The sequence below is a fragment of the Artibeus jamaicensis genome, unplaced genomic scaffold (assembly GCF_021234435.1).
Source record: "Artibeus jamaicensis isolate MK-2021 breed Jamaican fruit bat unplaced genomic scaffold, CSHL_Jam_final contig_384, whole genome shotgun sequence".
NCBI classification, from domain to species: domain Eukaryota; kingdom Metazoa; phylum Chordata; class Mammalia; order Chiroptera; family Phyllostomidae; genus Artibeus; species Artibeus jamaicensis.
In genome coordinates, this window is record NW_026521810.1 from 7855851 (window position 1) to 7876129 (window position 20279).

A 20279-nucleotide genomic window follows, 5' to 3' on the forward strand; every position below is an offset into this window, starting at 1 on the left:
AAAATAGAGGAAAAGGTGAAGGCTATGAAAAGTGAAATAAAGAAAAATATACAGGGAACTAATAGTAAAGGGAAGAAAACCAAGACTCAAATCAATGATTTGCAGAAGGAAGAAATAAACATTCAATCAGAACAGAATGAAGAAGCAAGAATTCAAAAAAAAAAAAAAATGAGGAGAGGCTTAGGAACCTCTGGGACAACTTTGAACGTTCTAACATCCGAATCTAAGGGGTTGCAGAAGAAGAAGAGGAGGAAGACCAAGAAACTGAAAACATAATGAAGCAGAACTTTTCCAATCTGGCAAAGGAAATAGACTTCCAGGAAGTCCAAGAAGCTCAGAGATTCCCAAAGAAGTTGGACCCAAGGAAGCATACACATCATAATTACATTACCCAAGAATAAAGATCAGGAGAGAATCTTAAAAGCAGTGAGAGAAAAGGAGACAGTTATCTACAAGGGAGTGCCCGTAAGACTATCAGCTGACTTCTCAAAAGAAACCTTACAGGCGAGAAGGGGCTGGAAAGAAGTTTTCAAAGTTATGAAAGGCAAGGACCTACATCCTAAATTACTCTATCCAGCAATGCTATCATTTAGAATGGAAGGGCAGATAAAATGCTTCCCAGATAAAGTCAAGTTAAAGGAGTTCATCATCACCAAGCCCTTATTATAGGAAATATTAATGGGACTTATCCAAGAAAAATATCAAAACTATGAACAGTAAAATGACAACTGTCAGGATGGGCAGGGTAGTAGAAAATGGTGGCTGAACTACAACCCGGAACAGATGGCTGATGTCAAACCAGAGAGCCAAAACGGTGGGCTTTGCCAAAACGGATATCTGCATAGCAACCTGAGCCACCAATGATATACTGCTGCTTTGTTCAATGGGGACCAATCCCCAGCTCCCATGAAGAGAGCCAACCAAAATAAAACCCCGCCATATTCCCTGCTTGGGGGCGACTTCCCTGACCCTATTCTGCAGACTGGGTAACCTTGCCCAGGCGCGCAAACCCCAATAAAGCTCTTTATTGCCTGACTTTGTGGCTGATTGGCATTTCTTTCTCAGCGGAGCCTAAGAAAACCTTTCAACAACAAACTCGTAACTGTCAACAACGGAACCTAAAACAAAGACAAAAACAAACTAAGCAAACAACTAGAACAGGAACAGAACTGATAAGGAACTCAAAAGTTGGAAAAGTTTTAATTTAAGGTAAAAAGTTATAAGCTTAGCAAGTAATGTATATGTTAAAGCTTTTGTTTCAGAAACTACAGATAAAGCCCATCCTGGCTCCTGGGAAAATAGCCAACCTCCTGGGCACTGCTAAAGATGACGACCTGGGGACAAGTGGAGTCATCTAGACCACTGTGTTTCAGGGAGGGGCAAACGACCACCTGCCCCTGTGATAGCTAACCTGCCCAGGACAGGAATGTTGCAGTTTCTTCTATCTGACCCTCCCTGAATTTAAAAAACCCTCACAGCACCTTGTTTATTTCCTGCTATAAAAACCTTGGCTTGGAAAGAGAAGCTTGGAAAGAGAAGGGAAGATAGTTAGGGTACTAAACCACCATCTTCTCAGATCGCCAGCCATCTGAATAAAGCGCCCATGAAGATTCAATCGCTGTCATTGCTTATTGGGTTTGGTAGTGATAGGCAGCCTGAACTCTGGTGTCTTTTTCAGTTTCAAAATCACAGAAATAAAGATTACATGGATGGTTATCTGTGGAGAGGGGGAGGAGGGAGACTGGGGGAAAAAGTACACAGAATAAGAAGCATAACTGGTAGGTACGAAATAGACAGAGGAGGTTAAGAATAGTATAGGAAATGGAGAAGCCAAAGAACTTACATGTAAGACCCATGGACATGAACTAAGGGAAGCGAGTGGGACGTGGAGGGGCAAATGCTGGTAGGAAGTGGTGTGCAGGGTAAAGGGGAATAAAGCGGAGAAAATAATGGGACCCTGTAATAGCATAATCAATAAAATATTCTTTAAAAAAACAGCACAGTGTTAAATTTACTCATATGTGCCTATAAAATGGAAGGTTTGAGAGGGTTCCATTTATTTAAATTCCCTGGGTACAATCTGCAGAAAGGAGAAGGAAATAAGTTCAAAGCATAAAGATCACACGAAAATAAGGAATTTTAATAGGTAATTAATAAATTGCCTATAATTAAAAATTGTACACTAATTCAAGCTTACAATGGGAAATTTTTCAAGGGAGTTGATGCTGAAGGAGAAAAGATGATGGCAGACGGATTAAGCACTCTGGAAACAAAAGTTTAAACTCAACACTGCATAAAATATTTTATTCTCCTTTAGTCCAAGAGAAAACAAGTAACTTATTCAAGGTCACAGAGCAAGTATGAGTGCCTCAGAGCTTTTCTTTTCATCAAACCACACTGTCTTCTCACATAAAATATCTTCCTGGGATGTCTCACACCATTTTTTAGGGTTTTGCTTCTTTTTAAAGTAGGAGGATGAGAGGAGTAAAAAGTAATTCAAACTCCCTTTTAAAACACATCATAATAAAGATAGAATGTCAAGACTAAGACCCCCAAATGGGTTACTTACTCTGAGCTAACTCAGTTTACAAATGTATGTACTTCCTTACTTATGGACCCCAAAGGCTTTATTGAAATCTAAACATTTTGAAATGGTCTTGGGAAGAAATCTGTACACTGACTGGATCACAGTGAATGTCTTCTCACTGCTACCAGCTAAGGTCTTCTGCTCCCCAAACCTCTAATACACAGAGAGCCCTGTCCACAATTTGGCAACCACCATAACCTGTAACTCAGTGTCTGTCTGCAGGCCTGCTTCCCCGGCTGTACTGGAGACTCCTGCAAGGCCACAACTGTGCCTTTATCTTGCAGATACAGGCTAGGACATAAGGCCTAGTGAATAAAAATTAATGAATTAACTTGCCAGTGTTTAGCCTTCTCTGGTGACCAAATAAGAACTGAGGTGTGACTACCAGATAGTCACACCACCGTTCTTAGGATATCAGTTCTTAGGGCTCAGAGGGTCTATGTTTTAATAAAACAATCAATGTGGTGTTTTAATGTTTTAAATATTAAGAGTTTAAGAAAGCAACACAAAGTTCTGAGGTAAAAACAGAGATGGTCATGAACCAGCCTGATGGTGTGTCATTCAATTTCCAATGGAGTCAAGATTTACCGAGCACTTGTTACCAGGCATAATGCAGGTTAGTAGTGAGCACTCCTATCTCCCCCTGAGGCATCTGAGAACAAATTTCACCCTCAGCAGGGAGATACTGAGACAAAACATAAATCTTCAGAAAGTATACCACATAAAGCAAGAGTGACTTCCAGCAGCTTCCACTTATCTTTGCATGTCTAAACAGAGACCTGGTACCCTGGCTGCTATCACTGGTGGATTAGACCCCTTCCCTGACTCACCACCCAAGCTAGTTTTCTAAGGCACAGTGTTAGAGCAACAGTCCCCAACCTTTTTGGCACTGGAGACTGGTTTCACAGAAGACAATTTTTCCAAGGATGGGGGAGGTGGATGGTTTGGGGGGTGATTCAAGTACATTACATTGAAGCTCACCTCCTGCTGCGCAGCCTAGTTCCTGACAAGCCCAGAGTGGTACTTGTCAGCGGCCTAAAGGTTGGGGACTCCTGGCTTAGAAGATACAACATCACTTATGTTAGTTAATTATTTGACTTAACTCACTAAAGTACAATCTGATGATGTGTTAGTACTATCCAGCAGGTGTAAGACTTTTATTTTCAACTGTACAAAAATCACCCAGTACACAGTGCAAATCTTAAGGCCAGAGCCTTAAAGATACTTTGGGAGTGGGTGTGAAGGTTTAAAAACACAATTGTTTTATCAGCAATTTCCTCCATGCCCTAGGCCTAGCTCACCTGGTTTAGGTCTTTCTCCCTTTCCTCCCTGCCCCCCCCCCCACTCCCAATCCACCCAACTCCTTCCGACAGACTCTCTCTGCTAGCCTGTTACTTCCTCCCCTGTCTGCAGACACCCAAATGCCCACCTTATGTTTTTGAAAAAATTTCCTTTTCAGAATCTAATGACACTTTCAGCCTTCTCTGATATCCTCGAACGTACCTTTCTGTGCTACCTCTACCAAGGCTGTTTTTATTCCTGGTCTTGGAGCACTCATTTTGCAGTGATTCAGAAACATTATCTACACATTCATCTGGTGAAGATTATTCATAATATCTGTAGACAAACCACTCAGATAAAATAAAAAACAAAATGGATGCAGTAGGAATCTACAGAAACAGAACCATGAAATGAAAGCCTAACATTTTCTCCCACAAGGAGCTGGTCCCCACCCTGTGCTCCCACTCCCAAAGGGGCCTGTGGACAACACTGGACTACCTGGTGCTTCCGTAAGTAATTCAAAATCATCCAGCTCTCTAACTTCCCCTCACTGCCTTTCACAACAACTTTTCTGATGCTGAATTGTGCAGGGACCCCTTGGCATACAAAGACCCTGGCGTCGTTCCATTGCATCCTCCCTGCTGATTGAGAATGACTGCAATAATGCTGCTGAAATCAGTGAAGAACGGTTTCCAGGAATGTGCCCTGTGAACTAGAAGTAGGAAACCCTCAGGGTTTCTTCCAGGGGGATCCACCGAGGAAATATTGGTTTCTGAGTGAAATCGGCATGGAATAAAATGCAAAATTTGCATATATTATTAAAATAAAATACAACACCTTAAAGGAATGACTACCTCTTTGGGGTGCACCCTTAGACTTCCCTTGCCCCCAAGCAAATGCCTCCTAGGGAGCAGGAGGGTATTAAGGGCTAACCCAACAGACAAAAGCTCCAGACACAGTTTCTTTCCCTGGGTGAAAGGGATGGGAAGATATAGAGACAGATTTACCGAGTGTTTGTTACCAGGCATAATGCAGGTTAGTAGTGAGCACTCCTATCTCTCCCTGAGGCATCTGAGAACAAATTTCACCCTCAGCAGGGAGATACTGAGACAAAACATAAATCTTCAGAAAGTATACCACATAAAGCAAGAGTGACTTCCAGCAGCTTCTACTTATCTTTGCATGTCTAAGACAGAGACCTGGTACCCTGGCTGCTATCACTGGCAGATTAGACCCCTTCCCTGACTCACCACCCAAGCCAGTTTTCTAAGGCACAGCCTTAGAAAGTCCCCCAAAAAAGCTCACAGAAAAAAAGGTATCAAAAACTAACATTTGGTTATACATATAAAGTGTTGAACAACTCTATTAAACACACGGATGCCCAATTTTATAGCTAGAAAAGTCCACAAATAATTTGTCCCAAGGGCATATACACCTAGTAAATGATAAACTAGTATGTGAAGAAAAGTCATCCATCTACAAAGCCTTGACCTTGTCTATTTACTAGGCACCAGACCCCAGGCAGAGACCAGCCAAGTGGAAAAAGAGGTGCTCAGCCAATCAGTCCAGGTCGCAGAAATGTGGCCAGAGAAGCGTGACATCCTGGGGCCTCTTCCTGCAACAGGGACAAAGTGTTGACTGCTTTGGCCAACTTCTTACCTGACTGCCATGCTGGGCACATCCAATGCACTTTCACCTGGGTAGGGGTGGGGTGTGCCAGAAAAGCAGGAGAATTTATAACAAATTCCACTGGCTTGTCTGTGTGGCCTAAAACTGGCCCTACTGATCTTCAACTGTGCTTTCAGATATAAAAGCCTGGTTTGTTTTGTGTAATGTGTGTGTGTGTTGCGGGGGAGGGGGGGCAGTGATTAAAATCTGCATTACCATTTTGCATTATTATTCATTTTGTACAGACTTCTGGCTTAAATAGTATGAGGAAATACTGTATTGAATAATTCCTAAGAATTCTGCTGCCACTTAGACACATGAGGAGGGTGGGAGTCAAATACAATAGAAAGGCAGCTATGGAAGGCAATGTGAAAATCACTCAGAGCTGTTGTACATGTTATTCTATCAATATTAAGTACACACAACCCTTCTCAAAGAATTATGGGTAAAGGACAGGGAGAAAAATCATGGGTCTACAACACTGACACTTATCAAAGAACACTGAAATTGCTGACATATGTGAGTAGACACTACTGAAGGCGTGACAGGAAAAAAACACATACAAGGAGTGACCACCTACTCCTTGTGACAAAAGGAGTGACAAAGCACATAAGAAGGTAGAGGTAACTGTGATAAGTGAGGGAGGGGAAGACACTATTATATGATTTTAAGAGGAAAAATTATTGAAATATAAGGTATATTGACACCTACCTAAAATTACATTTGTAGCAATAAATCAACTTCACAAACTGTTACAATGTTCTGGGACACAGAGGATCTAAGCCACCTCCTAAGCTGGAACAAAGAAGGCATGCCAGCTATATACCTGACCATGAGATTCCCCATTATCAGAAGCAACTGAGGCATAGTCATAGGCATCCTGCTGGAAACCAGTTGAATCCTCACTGCCCCTCCTTTCTCCCTCAAACTTTTCCTCAGAAAAAAGGCTCACAAATCTCCTGGACTTTCTGTTACCCTGTCTACCATCCCTGATCACAGGACACTGTTTTGTCTTGCAAACACCTATACCCAGGACACCTGGGGCAGTTCAGCAGGGGGACCCACACTCCCCAGGGGTCTACTACACACCCTTAAAAACCCTTCTACCTTTTCTCTTGCCACTGTAGTCTGGTTGGACTCAGCCCAACTGATTGCAGTGTCCTTCCTTAAGTAAAAACCCTTAATTGGACCTTTTTGGATCCTGGTCCTTTCCTAGCCACCTTGGTTACCTAACATAAACTTGAGTAGTTTCTATAGACTGCCAGATAACAATGGGCTGAAAATTCTCAAATCACAATTCTGTAAAGTAATCCATAACAATTAACATCAGAATTGCATCTATCTCCATAATGAAACCAAACTACCTCCATATATTATGTTTGAGAGTTAAGCTATAATACCATGTTTCTTAAAAGTATAGGTTTACAGAGTTCATTATTTCTAATATTTTTAATGTGTGTAGGTTTAAAACAAAATCCTTAAAAGATCGTTTTTCTTCACTGCAGGAAGAACGACAAGTGTCTGAGTAGAAGGGTGGTGAAAGCCATTTACCTGTGCCAAGCAAAAAGATCTCCCTCCACCCCCTAGATGTCCATGTCCTAATCTTAGGAATCTGTGAATATGTTAGTTCACCAGGCAAAAGGGAATTAGAATTGCAGATGGAATTAAGATTATAATCAGCTGACTTTAAGAGATTATTCTGGATTACCTTCATGGGCTCAGTATCCTTAAAAGTGGAGGAAAGAAGCAGAAAAGGGAGGACCAGCAAGATGGCTGTGTAAGAACTTGGCCAGATGTTGCTGGCTTTGAAAATGGAGGAAGGGGCCACAAGCCAAGGAATGTGAGAGGCCTCTACAAGCTTGAAAAGTCTTTTCAAACATTTTCCCCTAGAGCCTACCAAATGGACACAGCCATTCCAGCCCCTGATTTAGTTCTTGGAATTCATTTCAGACTTCTAAAATGTTCTCCAGAACTGTAACACAGTAAATCAGTGATGTTTTTAAGCCATTAAGTTTGTTTGTTACAGTAGCAACAGGAAATAAATAAACCATCTTACCTAATATTAATTACCAAAATTGTTCTGTAGCAAGATGTTTGCAAATAATACCTGAAAGTAACAACACTGGCCATACTGAAGAATAACTGATACAGGTATCTAAATTTCTGCTCCTGGGCACAATGGAGTAACAGAGACTCTATGTACCTTCCCACTTGAAACAATGAAACAATCAGACAAAACAAATAAGTGATAGTTTTCAGACCCTAAATAGTCAGTAAAGGACAACACTCCCTAAAAGATGGGAAACAAATAAGGTGAGCCCTATGATTTCCCCAGTTTACTGCCTTGAGTTATTAGGTGAGAGTGCAAGGAGAGGAAACTGTGATGGAGCCTGGTGGAGTCTCTGAATTGATGATACAGAGCTGTGAGCCGAGAGGAAACCAAGGCAGTGAGAGAACAGAGGACAGGATACCAGAAAAAGAGAGCCACACAGACAATCCTGGATATTAGATAGTGATCAGCACATATGGTTAACTACCTTGGCTTGGGAAAGAACTGTTGAAAAAGATTAAGAAGGACAGTAACTGGTATTCGCACATAGCCAGGCTCACATAGAGCCTGTTCCCACCAGTCAAACTTGGATTTTGGATAGAGTATTCACAAGGTCTTGCTTTAGCTCTGGGGAACAATTAGTCCTATTGAGCACTGGTCCATACTCACATAACAAATCTTAAAAGCAAGATTCAAAAAAGATCAAACTGTTTTCAAGTAACTTAACTGCATCTTAAATGAAAGCTCAACAGTATTTTTGGAATACAAAAATATAGCATCTAACAAAGTAAAATTCACGATGTCTGGCATCCAATTAAAGACTAGTAAACATACAAAAAGATAAGAAAGCCCTGGCCAGTGTGGCTGAGTTGGTTGGGTGCTGTCCTGCAAACCAAAAGATCGCTGGTTCAATTTCTGGTCAGAGCACATACATGCCTGGTTTGCAGGTTGTCTCTGGTTGGGGTGTGTGCAAGCAACTGACCAATGCTTCTATCTCACATAGATGGTTCTCTTCCTCTCCTTCCATTTCCCTTCCCCTCTTTCTAGATTCGGTAAGAGGAAAAAAAAATAAAGAAGAAAAGGTAAGAATACATGAGGAGAATACTCAATTGAAACCAACTCAGAATCAGCAAGATGTTAAAATTAGCTCATATGACAATAAAAAGGTATTATAAATGTGTTCCATATGTTAAAAAAATTAATAAAAGATATAAAAAAGACTGAAATCATACTTCTAGAAAAACTATAATCTGTGAGATGAAATAAAAACCTTGAATGAAATTAACGGTAGATTAGATATCACAAAAGAAAAGATTAAGAAATCTGAAGGCAAAGCAATAGAACCTATATGAAATGAAATGAAATGCACAGATGAAAATTGCAAAAACCAAATAGTACAGTGAACTATTAAGAGTAACTACAAGCTGCCTAATACATGAACAAATGCAGCATCCAAACTGGAGCTGGGGAGAGAACCACCGGAAAAATATTTAAAGAAATAATAGCTGAAAATTTTCTAAACTTTATGAAAAATATAAATTCATAGATCCAAGAAATTCAATAAACCCTAAACAAAAAACATGAAAAAAGAACTATATCAAAAGGCACCAAATCAAACTGCTCAAAATGAGTAAAAACCAGAAAATCTTAAAAGGATTATGTCCTGGCTGGTGTAGCTCAGTGGATTGAGCACGGGCCTGCAAACCAAAAGATTGCAGTTCGATTCCCCATCAGGGCATATGCCTGGGTTGCAGGCCAGTTCCCAGCAGGGGATGTACCAGAAGCAACCGTACATTGATATTTCTCTCCTCTCCTTCCCTTCTCTTCTAAAGATAAATAAATAAAAAAATTTTTTAAAGGATAAAAAAAAGATGTTACATATAGAGAGACAAATTCAAAGATGACATAGTGACATCAAATTTCTCATGGGAAACAATGTAAGGGAGAAGACAGTGAAGATAACATCTCCAAAGTACTAAAAAATTTAAAACATATCAACCTATAGTTCTATACCTGGCAAAAATATCTAATAAAACAAAGGCAACATAAAGATTGTTTCACACATATAAAAGCAATTCCTTCTTGGCAGAAGGAATCAGCTTTCACCCATAAAAAATGATTCCTTCTTGGCAGATATACGCTGTAAGAAATATTAAAGGAAATCTTCCAAACATAAGAAAATACCAGGTGGAAATATGAATATACAAAAGAATGAAAATCACCAGAAATGGTAAGTACATGTTAATTATAGCACACAATGTAAATCTCTTTAAAATCTTTTTTAAAAAATCATGGGCAGTTTAAACAAAAATAATAATGTACTGTGGGGCATAGAACATGCAATCACAGTGGTCTTCATAAGAGGGAGGCAGATGATGAGAGGGACAGAAGGCAATGTGACAAATCAGAGAAAGAAGCTGAAAAAAAACAAGACAGTGGAATGATGTAAGTAAGGGGCTACAAGGCAAGGAATGCAGTGGTTTTCAAAACCCAAAAAGCAAGAAAGCAGATCCTTCCCTGAAGCCTCTAGGAAGAACATATCTGCCAATACCCTGATTTTAGAATTCTGCCTTCAGAACTGTAAGAGAATAAATCTGTGTTGTTTTAAGCCACTGAAGTTGTAGTATGTTGCTACAGCAGCAGAAGGAAACTAACACAGAGGAAACTAAGGATTTAAATTGGGGCCTGATCACATAGGCACCTTCTGCCCAGCACACCTCAGACTCCCAGAAGGAAAGCAGGTGATTAGCATAAACCACATGTACTTGGGTCTATTTATGGAATTTCTATTCTGCTCTATTTATCTGTTTGTATACCGATACCTTGCCTTTTCATTATATAATGGCTTAAGAGTATGTTTTAGTAAGTTGCTTGTGCTATTCATACCTCATAACTTTTCAGCCTTTTCCCAACATTCCTACATGTTTAATTTTCCATGTGAACCTTAACATCAACTTTTCTAACTCTATAAAAGTTTCGCTGGTATTTTTAAATTGCATGGTATTAAATTAATGTTAACTTGGAGAGAACTGACATCTTTATAATGTTGAATTCTCCTACCATGCATAAGAAATGTCTTTTCACTATTCAAATATACTCCTCTGCCTTCAGGAATGTTTTCAAGTTTTTTTCAAATACTGCACATTTTTTGTTAAATTTATTCTTATAACTACTTTGTTGTTGTTGCAAAAACTCTTGATAACTTTTGGCAATGTCTAAAGTATTTCAAAAAACTTAAGAGTTTTGCATTAAAAAAACACCCACAATATGTAGATATAAACATATCCACTAAAGGGAGCAAACATATGGAAGTGTGAGACAGTGGCCTGTTAGTGGCTAGATGCCTGTGTCCAGTGGCATCAATGAACAGGTTTCCCAGATGAGTTAGAGACATGGCTTAATTCACCAAGAGAATTCAGTGGTACTCACTGAAGATAATTGCTGCTATAATTCAAACAGCCTAAATCAATAGCTAAAAGTAAAAGACCAGGAGATATTTCATCTACTAAACATCACATCTATCCCTAATTACTCTTAAAACTAAAACTCTTAAATACACAAGAAATTTCCTATTATCACAAATATTTTATCTCAACCAACTACACACCACAATCATACATCACAATGAAACACTGACAGTATTAATTACCCTATGAAGAATGGAAAAAGATAAGGATACCTCACTTTTTATTCAATCTTATTTCACATTGTTCTAAAGATCCAGACAATGCAATAATACATATAAACATACATATTAAGTTGTTATTCAATCATTTTATACCTACAACATGGTGATTTTATATAGTTCAAATTGGATTGACATCCATTTTAAGGATGTCATTGAGTTCCAAATTTGTCTAACATTTTAATGCAATTCTAACTGAAAAGCAAGAAGGAATTTTAAAGTTTCTTCAAAAATAATTTTAGGGCTCACAGGGAATAAAAACAAGATAGACAAGAAAATGCTAAGTTGTATGCACAGGAAGAACTGTTACATAGTATAGTATCTAATTTCACTAGAGATTAAAATTGTGTACTATACTATCACACCTCCCAGCAGTACTGACAGCCATAAAGGAATTGTGGCCAAGAACAAGTGATTTGGGGGTGAGGAAAGGAGGACTGTCACCCCATGTAGGGCTAATATGAGAATTAAATGAGACAAGGCATGCAAAGCAATTAGCCCAGTCAGTGTTCAAGCGATATGAAGGCAGTATGTGGTAAACACTAGCCATCATGATCACATAAGGTAATTATAGGTGTTACCAATATAGGCAATAATTGCCTACAAAATATATTCCTGAAATGGTAAAAAGTAAAATTTGGATAAATGTTATCATTCCAGAAATATTTTTCTTATTCTAGTTCATCTTTAATTGCTTCTCCTACCAAAATTGAACTCAATGTGCTGAACCCCTCCTTAAAATGGGAGGGACAAGAAGAATATGACCTAGTCCTTAACCTCCAGAAGTTCAAGACCCTATGTAAGTACAAATAAACCTGGACATGGTTGGGAAGGGGCTGATGATACTCAGAAATTATTTTCTATTTATAAAATCTCTAGGATTAAATATAATTAGATCTAAACTGCTTCTTCTCTCCTATGATTTCTGTCTTTAGCACAATTCTCAGTAACTCATTTTCTTCTGCAGCCATAACCCAAGAGAAGCCCCAGTGAGCTATAAATACAAAGTAACTCCCCTAAGTGGAAAACACAGCGACTACTGCACTGGCTCTGAAAACAGAAATTATTATACTCCTTGGTATTGATAACAGCTACTTCATGCCCCATCAAGAAGCAATACTTCAGATGAGTCCAAGTAACCAATTTGGAGAAGCATTTTTTTAAGTGGCAGTTTGAAAAAGCACGCTCTTACATGCAGCTCCACCAAATAACTTTTGGAATGACAAACTTAAGTCATATCTCAAAGCTCTTTATAAACACAGCTAAGTTTTGAGAGAACCTTTGTAGCACAAATAATTCCCTAGATAATATCCTGCATCTAATTTAACCATTCCCAAAAAAGAAAATCTCCTTGCAGGACGTTTAGTCCTGCCCAAAATGTCCAAGGAGACATGTGGTCCATAACAAAGCCCTCTAATCAAATACCCAAGTAGGGCCCTTGACATACCATGGAAGGCAAACTGTTAATTAATTTATATCACTAGATTTGGCATAGGCTATTTCTCACCCTGTACTGACTGCTAAGACAGTTTTTGCTAGTAGATGCTTTGATCCAAATCTAACACTATAACTACACAGAAAAAAAATTAGTTAAGAACCAAAGTTAAACTGTCATCTCATTTTGCAGTCAAAACTGATTTAGAAAAGTCATAAAATGTTAGAACTTAAGAAGTCTTAAAATATTTAATTTTATAAGCAAATAATCTAAAGAAATATTTTATGTAAAATTTATAGTTTCTTTTTTTTTAAGATTTTATTTATTTATTTTTAGAGAGAGGGGAAGGGAAGGAAAAAGAGAGGAAGAGAAACATCAATGTGTGGCTGCCTCTCTCACACCCCCTACTGGGGACCTGCCCCACAACCTAAGCACGTGCCCTGACTGGGAATTGATCCAGGGACCCTTTGATTCACAGGCCCATACTCAGCTCACTGAGCTACATGAGCCAGGCCTATAGTCTCTAATAAAGTATGCTACTTTTATCAAAAACTACATGTTCACAATTTTTAGTGCCATACAATGCTAGAACTCATTTGTTAAAAAATGCAGGTCTGATTTACAATAGCATCAAAAAGAATAAAATTTCTAGGAAAATATAATAACCAAGGAGGTGGAAGACTTGTACACTGAAAACTATAAACACTGCTAAAACAAACTAAAGAAGACACAAATCAATAAAGACATCCTGTGTTCATGGAATGGAAAACAGTACTCTTAATATGTCTATACTACCCAAAGCAATCTTCACAAGCAACGCAATCCCTATCAAAACTACAACAGCATTTCTTGCATAAATAGAAAAATCTATATGGAATCTCAAAGAACACCAAATAGCCAAAACAATCTTGAAAGAGAACAAAGTTTGAGGTCTCACACTTCCTGATTTCAAAACATGTAACAAAGCTACAATAATCAAAATGTGCAGCACAGGCATAAGAGAGAAAACAGATCAATGGAATAGAATAGAAATCTTAAAATTCAAGAGTTAAAAAAAAGTGATGGTTTATGTGGTGTTTAATACTCATTTTAGTTATAAGGAAAAGGAACATGCAGGGAAGAAAAAAGGGGTGCCACCATATATTTAATTATAGCACAATTCCTAATAACATCTGCATCTGAGCGCAGTTTTACATGTACTCTTGACCCACAACTTAGGTCTTGGGTTTGAGAAGGAGAGAATAAAGTCATTTTAAGCAAACCTTCATTTAAAACTGAATGCCCACTCTGCATAAACTGCTCATGTTAACAGATGTTCTGCCCTACAGGGAAATCCCAGTCTGGGCAAAGAATGACACCCATAAAATAATTTAAGTAGCTAAATAAGGCAATACACAATTAAGCTCAGATGAATGACAAAGACAAGGCAAATTCAGAAGAGATTGCAGGACTGAAGAGAAATGGAGAAAGTTGAGAGGTGAGAGCCCGCTGCAGTGCCCTAGGCAGGAGGACTCGGGAGAGCCAACCAAGATATCTAACAGGTATTGATGTTGCCTGGTAGAATAAAAAATGAAACCAATGTGGCAGAGGACAATCATGGCATTAACATTAAAAACTGGGAAACTGGAGGTGGCATGATAATTCTGCTTTGGAAATGTGCAGTGTGTTGATGGCTAGAAATGCAAATGAAGGAAGATATCCACATGACACCTAGAGAACAGTGACTGACAAGGCACAATAATAACCAAGAAGTACAAAGTCATCGAAACCATGGGAGAAAAGTTCCAAGGCACAGCTATCGACAGTGTCTGATGCTGCTTACAACAGATGGCAAGGGAAAATTTAGGCACAGAAAACAAGCCTCTGGGCAACCTGGCAAGGACAATAAGAATGCTCAAGTCACAATCAGATGAAGGAGAATTTCTAAATATCAAGCACCCATCAATGATTTCATTTCCCCCAAGAGTAGTTTGGCTTATTACTACTCTGGATGACTACATATTAGATAATTTCTACATCTACTTTCCAAAGCTGATCTTTTTAGCTGGTGTCTCTGAGTCCTACAAGGCTAAGGAAATAGTCATCTGCAAGAGAGCGGACACAATGTTTCCAACTACAGGATCCCAAGGCTTCTGGCAGTAGTGAACTGCTTTAAGCAATATTAATGAAGTGATGTTTTATTTACTAGACCCTAAATTAGAGCAGCCACTCTACTCACAAAGGATTAAAACAGGTCACTCTTAAGAAAATCACTTTTTAAAATATTCTTACATTTATATAAAGCGGTAATTTGGTTAGAAGTAAATACTACTCCTAATCAATTCTACATCCTCAGATAAAGTTTTTATCTCTTTCCTCTGGCCTTTATTTCCAAGCACTTCAGTCACAGGCTCTGTAGATAAAACATCTTTGTATCTTCCTCCTGCACTGCTGTCACATATACAGCTTAAAACAAAACTGAAATATAAATTGTCGCAGACAAAAACAATCACATTCCTGAAACTTACGCAAGTTTCCATTTAATAGACAAATAAAATGACCTTTTTATATATCATAAATTAAAAGACAACCATGCCTTCCAAAAACCCATTTCAGAAGTACTGTACAAAATAGTAACAGGATGTAAAGTAGAACAGTGAGAATATACAGCCAATAATATTGTAATAACTAAGTATGGTACCAACAGGGTACTTGAAATATTGGAGGATCACTTTGTAAATTATGATTGTCTAACCACTGTTCTGTGCACCTGAAACTAATTAAAATAATACTGAATATCCACTGTAATTGAAAAACAAAATTAAAAAAAATGAGTATGGAGGCCAGAAGACAGTGGAGCAATTTTTACCATAAAATAAGCTGTCCAAACTTTGGCAAGAGTTATTAAGTCTAGCATATAGTGGTAGCTTCTGTATCAGAAATATAAAGTTCTTTACTGGGCTGGAAAAAGAATAACTATATTACATGGCATGATGCTTTTTTTTAAAGTTCCTACGTGCTGGTTATAATAAGCTGATTTGTAAATCAAAAATACTATTAAAAACCATACATTTAGTGTATACACACATACATATTTTTGCTACATATTTTAATATATTTTTCATTACACACACACACACACACACACTCTCTCTCTCTCTCTCCTCTCACAATTCTCAATATCTAGATCTTAGCTTCAAGAAAAATCTTGATACTAATCCAGAATAAACAAGTTATTTGTAGTAATTATAGTAACTTCTACCTCTGGCAACTCTTACAAAGTCCTTACAAACTGCAGAGTACAGCCAAAACATTTTCCAAGTCCCTTTTCTCTGACACAACCCCATGTAAAGGCAAATGTTAAAATACAGTTAAGATACATAGGATGTTAAGACAAGAAATGGCTCATACGTCTGACTTTAAAAAAAATTAACATCTAATCCAAACATGAAAAACTGCATTAGGTAATCCAGCTGTTTCTGCTGGTTTTCTTTAGGAGACAGTGAGTTTTATTATGTTTTGAAGATTTTTTGGTGAAATTCTTCTGCAGTGGAGGAAAACTATACAAACTTACAAAATACCCAAAAAATCATCATTACAATTGCAGGTGAATTTCAACTTTGAAAAAGAAAACTAGTTTATGTTACTAAAATAAGCATAAAAGAATCTTTAAGGCATCTATGGACAAACTGAACTTCACTACCTTTAAAAATTTGCCCAGACTTGCTGAAACTCAACATCTTTCGGGGGCAAGTGCTGTGTTTGTGTCCTGTCAGTTGTCAAACTCATGGTATCACAATCATGTGAGAAAAATCAATCTCATTTCTCCTGCTACTCAAACAAAAACAATACTAGAATCTGATCAGCAGGAAGGTTGAAAGCATAGCCGATTTCTGGAGCTACCTTCAAGAATATTTAATATGAACCAGACCCGTTCATGATGGGCAGAGGCCTATGTTCTACATTAATATAATCACCATCAATATCTTGAACAGTTCATTTGTACAAACAGTTCACACAGATACAACATGGACACAAAAGGTGTCTCACTGTGCCAGGACCACTGACTGACTCAACCACATCTTTTCAAACTTTATACCCTGGCAAGCATTCTCCTCACCTGACCCTTACATTTATGGGGATTAGAGAGGTATACTAAAACTTAATAAACTACACAAATGGAAAATTAGCAAATATAATTTAGGTCCACATTTCTCAAACAAGGGATTTGTTTCCTTAACTAAACAAATAATTAGCATATAAAATGGCTCTTGGAAAAATAAGCAGCAGGATAATACAAAGTTAATGTTTTACTAGACTCATTCTTTTATTTCCCTGTGCTAATGATGGCTCAGGAAGACTATCATTCATTCAAACAAATGTCTACTGTGTGCCTGCCACTGTGCATGGTAAGCAACGTGACAAAAAAGCAAGGACGCAATACCTGCCAAGGATGACTTTGAACTCAAGGAGAAAAGCCCATTACATTATTGTAACTATTTTAGGTTCACTGGACACCAACTACTTGCCAGACTGTGCTGGCATCATGGACACACAGGAACAATCAACTAACTGCAGGTCTGTAACCAATGATGAACTCACAACCCGGGGCCTGACTGGTCCTAAAGCATTAGTATTTTATTCTAGAAATAAACTTGGATCTATTGATTACTCCTTTCTCTAGATAGCGATTCTTTGAATAATTTCCATCTATGTTAACCCAGACTAAGGTTGCTTAGAGTGTGAAATGAGGAAATGTAATGTTTTGAACAAAAATAAAGAAACAGTAATCCGAAGCACACTTGCACTTTAACATTAATTTGGTTTACAGTTGCTGGTGCTTTCAATAACAACAAAAAGCATAAAGTGGCACATCGAATTTTCTTGCAGTGGCAGTTCAATGTGAAACAAAAGCTAAACTAACATATTTTGCTTAGTTTTTAACAAGCACTGACTTTTAGTGATTTCTTCTGTGACTCACTTCCCTAGGCTCAAAAACAGGTAGTAATGGCAAAATTATCCTGTGAAAGCACCAGTTTACAGTTATACAATACTAACGAGATTTTTAAAATAGGGACCAGCCCTTAACTGTAAATTATAGATAAAGGTTTGCAAACTAGAAACTTGGCATTTGTGTTTAAAGTTTTTCATGTTGAAGATAATGACACCCAATTACATATGTTAAAATAAAAAATGTAAACAGACTTTCAATAGCTTACTGGAACGCTAAGTAAAACTGTATTGTACATACATATAGAGAACTGTTGGCTAAACATTCAACACTGCAAAGCGATACTGAAGAGGGAAACTGAAGAAACAAGATTCTTCTTCTAGAAATGTTTGAACAAATTCAAAGTAAAATGTAAGCTGGGTTTTGAAACCTTTCCACTAGTCTCGCTATTTTGACTACGACACTTTAAAGTGAGCCCTGTCTGCACGCCGTTATTAAAATCGCAACCCAAAAAAGAAAGTATCCCAAAATTTGCCTATTAACAGCAATTAAGTCTAAATACATGCCCTCCCCCACCCCGTCACAGAATGGGCAAAGTGGCAAGAATATCCGAGAAGTCAGGAAGTTTTGAAATGGCAGTGACAGGAGACAAGGGGGAGGACAAGGGGAAGGAATCACGGACAAGAGCCACTTGGTGCGGCCAAAGCCGCGAGGTGGCATCTGGACGGCAAGTTCGCGGCTCCGGACGGGACTCGACCGGCGACTTCTACCGGACCGAGCTTGGCGCCGTGGCCCTGCCTCCCAGTCACAGCCCGGCAGCAGCCTCCGCGAGGACGCGGTGACAGTGTGGGGCCGGGGAGACGCCAGCCGGTGACACCCACCTTCCTTCTCGGCCCGCGCCGCGGCCACGACGAGGGTCATTACCAGGTGAAGCGCTCCCAGGAGGGCGGCAGCCGCGCTCCGCAGGCCCCTGCCGCGGCCAGCCGCGGGCTCCAGACCCGGTCTGGCGAAGGTGGAAACCGCGGCCGCTCCTGCTGCTTCTCCGGCCCGTTTTCCCATCCCTGCCGGCCGGGGGCCGCCGCGCTCGAAGTACGGCGCGGCCCTTCTCGGCGAGGAGGCGGCGGTGGCGGCGCGGAAGCCGTGGTCCGGTCTAGGGCAGCGACGCCGGGGACGAGAGCGGCTCCGGGCCCAGGACTGGGGCTCCGGCTGTGTCTGGGTCCGTGAGTGCGTGTGAGCGAGACTGTCAGTCACGGTCGCAGCCTCGGCATTTCCAGCGAGGAATCGAAGCGGAGAGGCCGCGGGTCAAACACGGCAGGCGGCCATTCTGAACACGGGCACGGGCCCAGGGTTCCGGACGCTGGCCTGCGAGGGGCGGGGCACGGCCCTGGGCACCGCCTCCGCCGTGCGGTCACCTGGGGCCCCCCGGCTAGCTGTTAGCCGGGACACCGTGGGTCCGAACTCCTGGCCCAGCTCTCGGAGGCCCACGGCTTCACCAGCCAGGGATAGCGGAGACAGCACAGCCCCAACCCGTCACGCTGTCCCGCAGGAGGGAGGAGGGAGGCAGACCTGGATCGGCCGCCAGGACTTATGATGGCGGCGCACGCCTCACGAGGCAGTGACTGTGGTCACGTGGAGACTCGAGGGACTCACGGCGCAGCCGCCGTGGTGTGGGGGTGGGGCCGCGGGCACTGAGAAAGGTTCGGTAGCTTCTTAGATGCGGGGACTAGCTCCCGCATCTTTGGCACTGCAGTGACTTTCCAAAAGATTGAGGGCGCCTACCAACCTCAAGACTCAGCGCGGAAAATCCATTCCAGGGACTCTGAGTAGTTGCATCTCCGCCTTCCAGGCCGTTGGGGAATACCCCGTGCCTGATTCTGTGCCTGGTGGCGTTTCCTGGGGGAAGGGGACCTGCTCTGTTCAACTTTGTATTCTCCAGCCAGTGTATTCAGGAACGCTTACTGGAACTTTCTTGGTTTTGGATTGTGCTCACTGTTATGCGTATATATAAAGCCGTAGTGACCCTGGAGGGAGAGGCAGGTGGTTTTCTGGAAAAACTGTCCAGTGGCCCTGTTGGCTTATTTTGTCTTGAGGTGATCTTAAGACGTAAAACGTCTTAAGGAAATACAAATATTTCCTTCGAGGTCCAAATTAAACGCCATCCTCTGTAGTCTCCATTCGTACACCTTGGATGCCGTTAGGCTGAGATTCTTGGTACACTTGGCTCTTCTCTCCAAAACAATTTACATTGCTTGAGGGAGTCCGTCTTTACTCTTCCTAGTAACTTCCCCAAACTCCTAACTTAGAGACTGTTTCAATAACTGTCGTTTTAAGGCTAAGTCCAGAACAAACTACTTAGGAAAATATGTCTTAGAACAAACTACATAGGAAAATAAGATTTCAGAAAAAATTATAAAAGGATCTCCAAGTGCTACCCTAGGAAAGCCCTTAAATTTATTTTATTTATAAATTTTTTTTAGTGGCCTTACCCTAGTGACTTTGAAAAGCAATTTTATGTTTCTGAGTATGAAACTTCTTGGTGAGGCATACTCTGATCACCACCGTTAATACTGAGATTTAATGTACCCATCACCCATCAAGGCCCAATCCACCTTACCTTGTGCTCACTCCTCTTTGTTCCATCAA

At 40.0% G+C, this 20279-nt stretch overlaps 1 protein-coding gene across 2 annotated transcripts in view; it reads right to left on the bottom strand.

The window, feature by feature from the left end:
* The window catches only part of TMEM131 (transmembrane protein 131), a 236664-nt gene extending 217454 nt beyond the window's left edge, over positions 1-19210 (bottom strand). For both annotated transcript variants that reach the window (XM_037154320.2, XM_037154319.2), the window contains exon 1: positions 18518-19210. In XM_037154320.2, the coding sequence (XP_037010215.2) occupies positions 18518-18695 (178 nt within the window). In that variant the 5' untranslated portion in view covers positions 18696-19210. The remainder of the gene's footprint in view (positions 1-18517) is intronic.
* Between the last annotated feature and the right edge of the window lie 1069 nt (positions 19211-20279).